The sequence below is a fragment of the Solanum tuberosum genome, unplaced genomic scaffold (genome assembly GCF_000226075.1).
Source record: "Solanum tuberosum cultivar DM 1-3 516 R44 unplaced genomic scaffold, SolTub_3.0 scf00012, whole genome shotgun sequence".
Classification (NCBI taxonomy): domain Eukaryota; kingdom Viridiplantae; phylum Streptophyta; class Magnoliopsida; order Solanales; family Solanaceae; genus Solanum; species Solanum tuberosum.
The window spans coordinates 1,545,828-1,547,651 of NW_006238937.1; the positions used below are offsets into that span (position 1 = coordinate 1,545,828).

The window sequence follows — 1,824 nt, forward strand, 5'->3', positions numbered from 1 at the left end:
CAAAGACGTCATACAATATATTACTTGGCAGGCCTTGGGTACATGAGAATAGAATTGTCTCATCTTCTTACTATCAATGTTTGAAGTATCTTGAAGGCGGGATTGAAAGGAAGATAGTTGCAGATGATAATCCTTTCACCGAAGTTGAGACACACTTTGCCGATGCGAAATTCTATTTGGAAAGTTATGTTGTTAAAGGGGCCAAATCTAATGATGTCAAATCAATCAAGTTTGATAAGATCACAAGTAAAAGAATCGATGCTGCTGTTGAAAAGGTAAAAAATGACACTAAAGAACCTTGTCCAATTCTTAATGAAGGGAAGATCATGTCTTCGAAGAAGAAGCTGACTTCTGGGCTTCGTTATGTTCCAAAAGTGAAGAAAGAAGAAGATCAATCATCTAACCTTCAAGAAAATGCATTGAGAGGGCTAACTCTTCCTATCAGACAGATCGATGCAATAAACTTGCCTTCGAAGCTTCAAGGAAAGTCAATTGCTCAAAATCAAGTGCGAGATGTGGCACTCCCCACAAAATGCACAAGAGAAGGTTTTGATCCCAACGCTTACAAATTATTTGTGAAGGCTGGGTACAACCCTAATGAGCCAGCACGGGAGAAGGTTTTGATCCTAATGCTTACAAGTTATTTGCGAAGGTTGGATATAACCCTAATGAGCCATCAATGTTAGGGAAACTTGTATCTTCTGATACAACTAGGCAAGCACGTGAAGGCCTAGGATATAGCCAACCACTGCCAATTCGCATTTCCATAAGAAGGGCAAGCAACAACCATATACCTTTTGAAGATGATGTCGCTACTCCCAACAAAAAGCCTTCCGTCTTTGATCGACTTGGAGAATCGACTACAATAATTTCTATGTTTGAGAGGTTAGGTCCATTGAAGAAAAACAAGAATCTGAGAAGTTATTTAAAAGTTACAACGCCTGCTTCACATTTGGTTCGAAAGGATTTTAAAAGTTTGATTCCTTCTAGAATGAGGCGACGAGTGGAACTTTTAGTTTCATGTAAAGAGGAACTCAAGGCAAAGGTTCACACTGTGGTTTACACCAAAGAGCGCGAGGAAGATGAAGAAAGTGTAGGCTCCTCAAATCATATTACAATCCAAAATGAGTACGATTATTTGCCTCAAATGAAGATTGATGAAGAGTTAGAAGATATTGTCTGGTGTTGTCATATATCTGTCAATGACAATGATCCCTTAGAAGAGGAATATGCTGGAGATGCTCCACCGGAACTTGAAGAAGGAGTAAAGACTACAATAGATCCTTTGAAAGAAGTTATCCTTGGCACTGATGAAGACCCAAGGCCAACTTACTTGAGTGCCTTTCTAGAAGTTGATGAAGAAATTGCTTATATGAATATACTCAAAGAATATAGGGATGTCTTCGCTTGGAGTTACAAAGAAATGCCTGGATTGAATCCTAAAGTGGCAGTCCATCAGTTGGCAGTCAAAAATAGTTCTCGTCCTGTTAAGCAAGCTCAAAGACGCTTTAGGCCAGACTTGGTTCCATTGATAGAAAATGAAGTTAACAAACTCATTGAGGCAGGATTCATTCGTGAAGTTAAATATCCTACATGGATTTCAAGTATTGTTCCTGTAAGGAAGAAGAATGGTCAAATTCGAGTTTGTGTTGACTTTAGAGATCTTAATAATGCATGCCCTAAAGATGAGTTTCCTCTTCCCATTCCGGAGCTGATGATTGATGCCACTACTGGTTATGAGGCGATGTCATTCATGGACGGTTCTTCTGGCTATAATCAAATCCGCATGGCTCCAAAGGATGAAGAACTCACCGCATTTCGCAC

General features: G+C 39.5%; 1 protein-coding gene across 1 annotated transcript in view; it reads left to right on the top strand.

Annotated features, from left to right (window-relative positions):
* Nucleotides 1-1,824, top strand: part of LOC107062598 (uncharacterized) — an 18,802-nt gene that overhangs the window by 11,625 nt on the left and 5,353 nt on the right. The window contains exons 3-4 of the mRNA XM_015313414.1: nucleotides 87-652; nucleotides 715-1,813. Of these exons, the coding sequence (XP_015168900.1) occupies nucleotides 87-652; nucleotides 715-1,813 (1,665 nt within the window). The remainder of the gene's footprint in view (nucleotides 1-86; nucleotides 653-714; nucleotides 1,814-1,824) is intronic.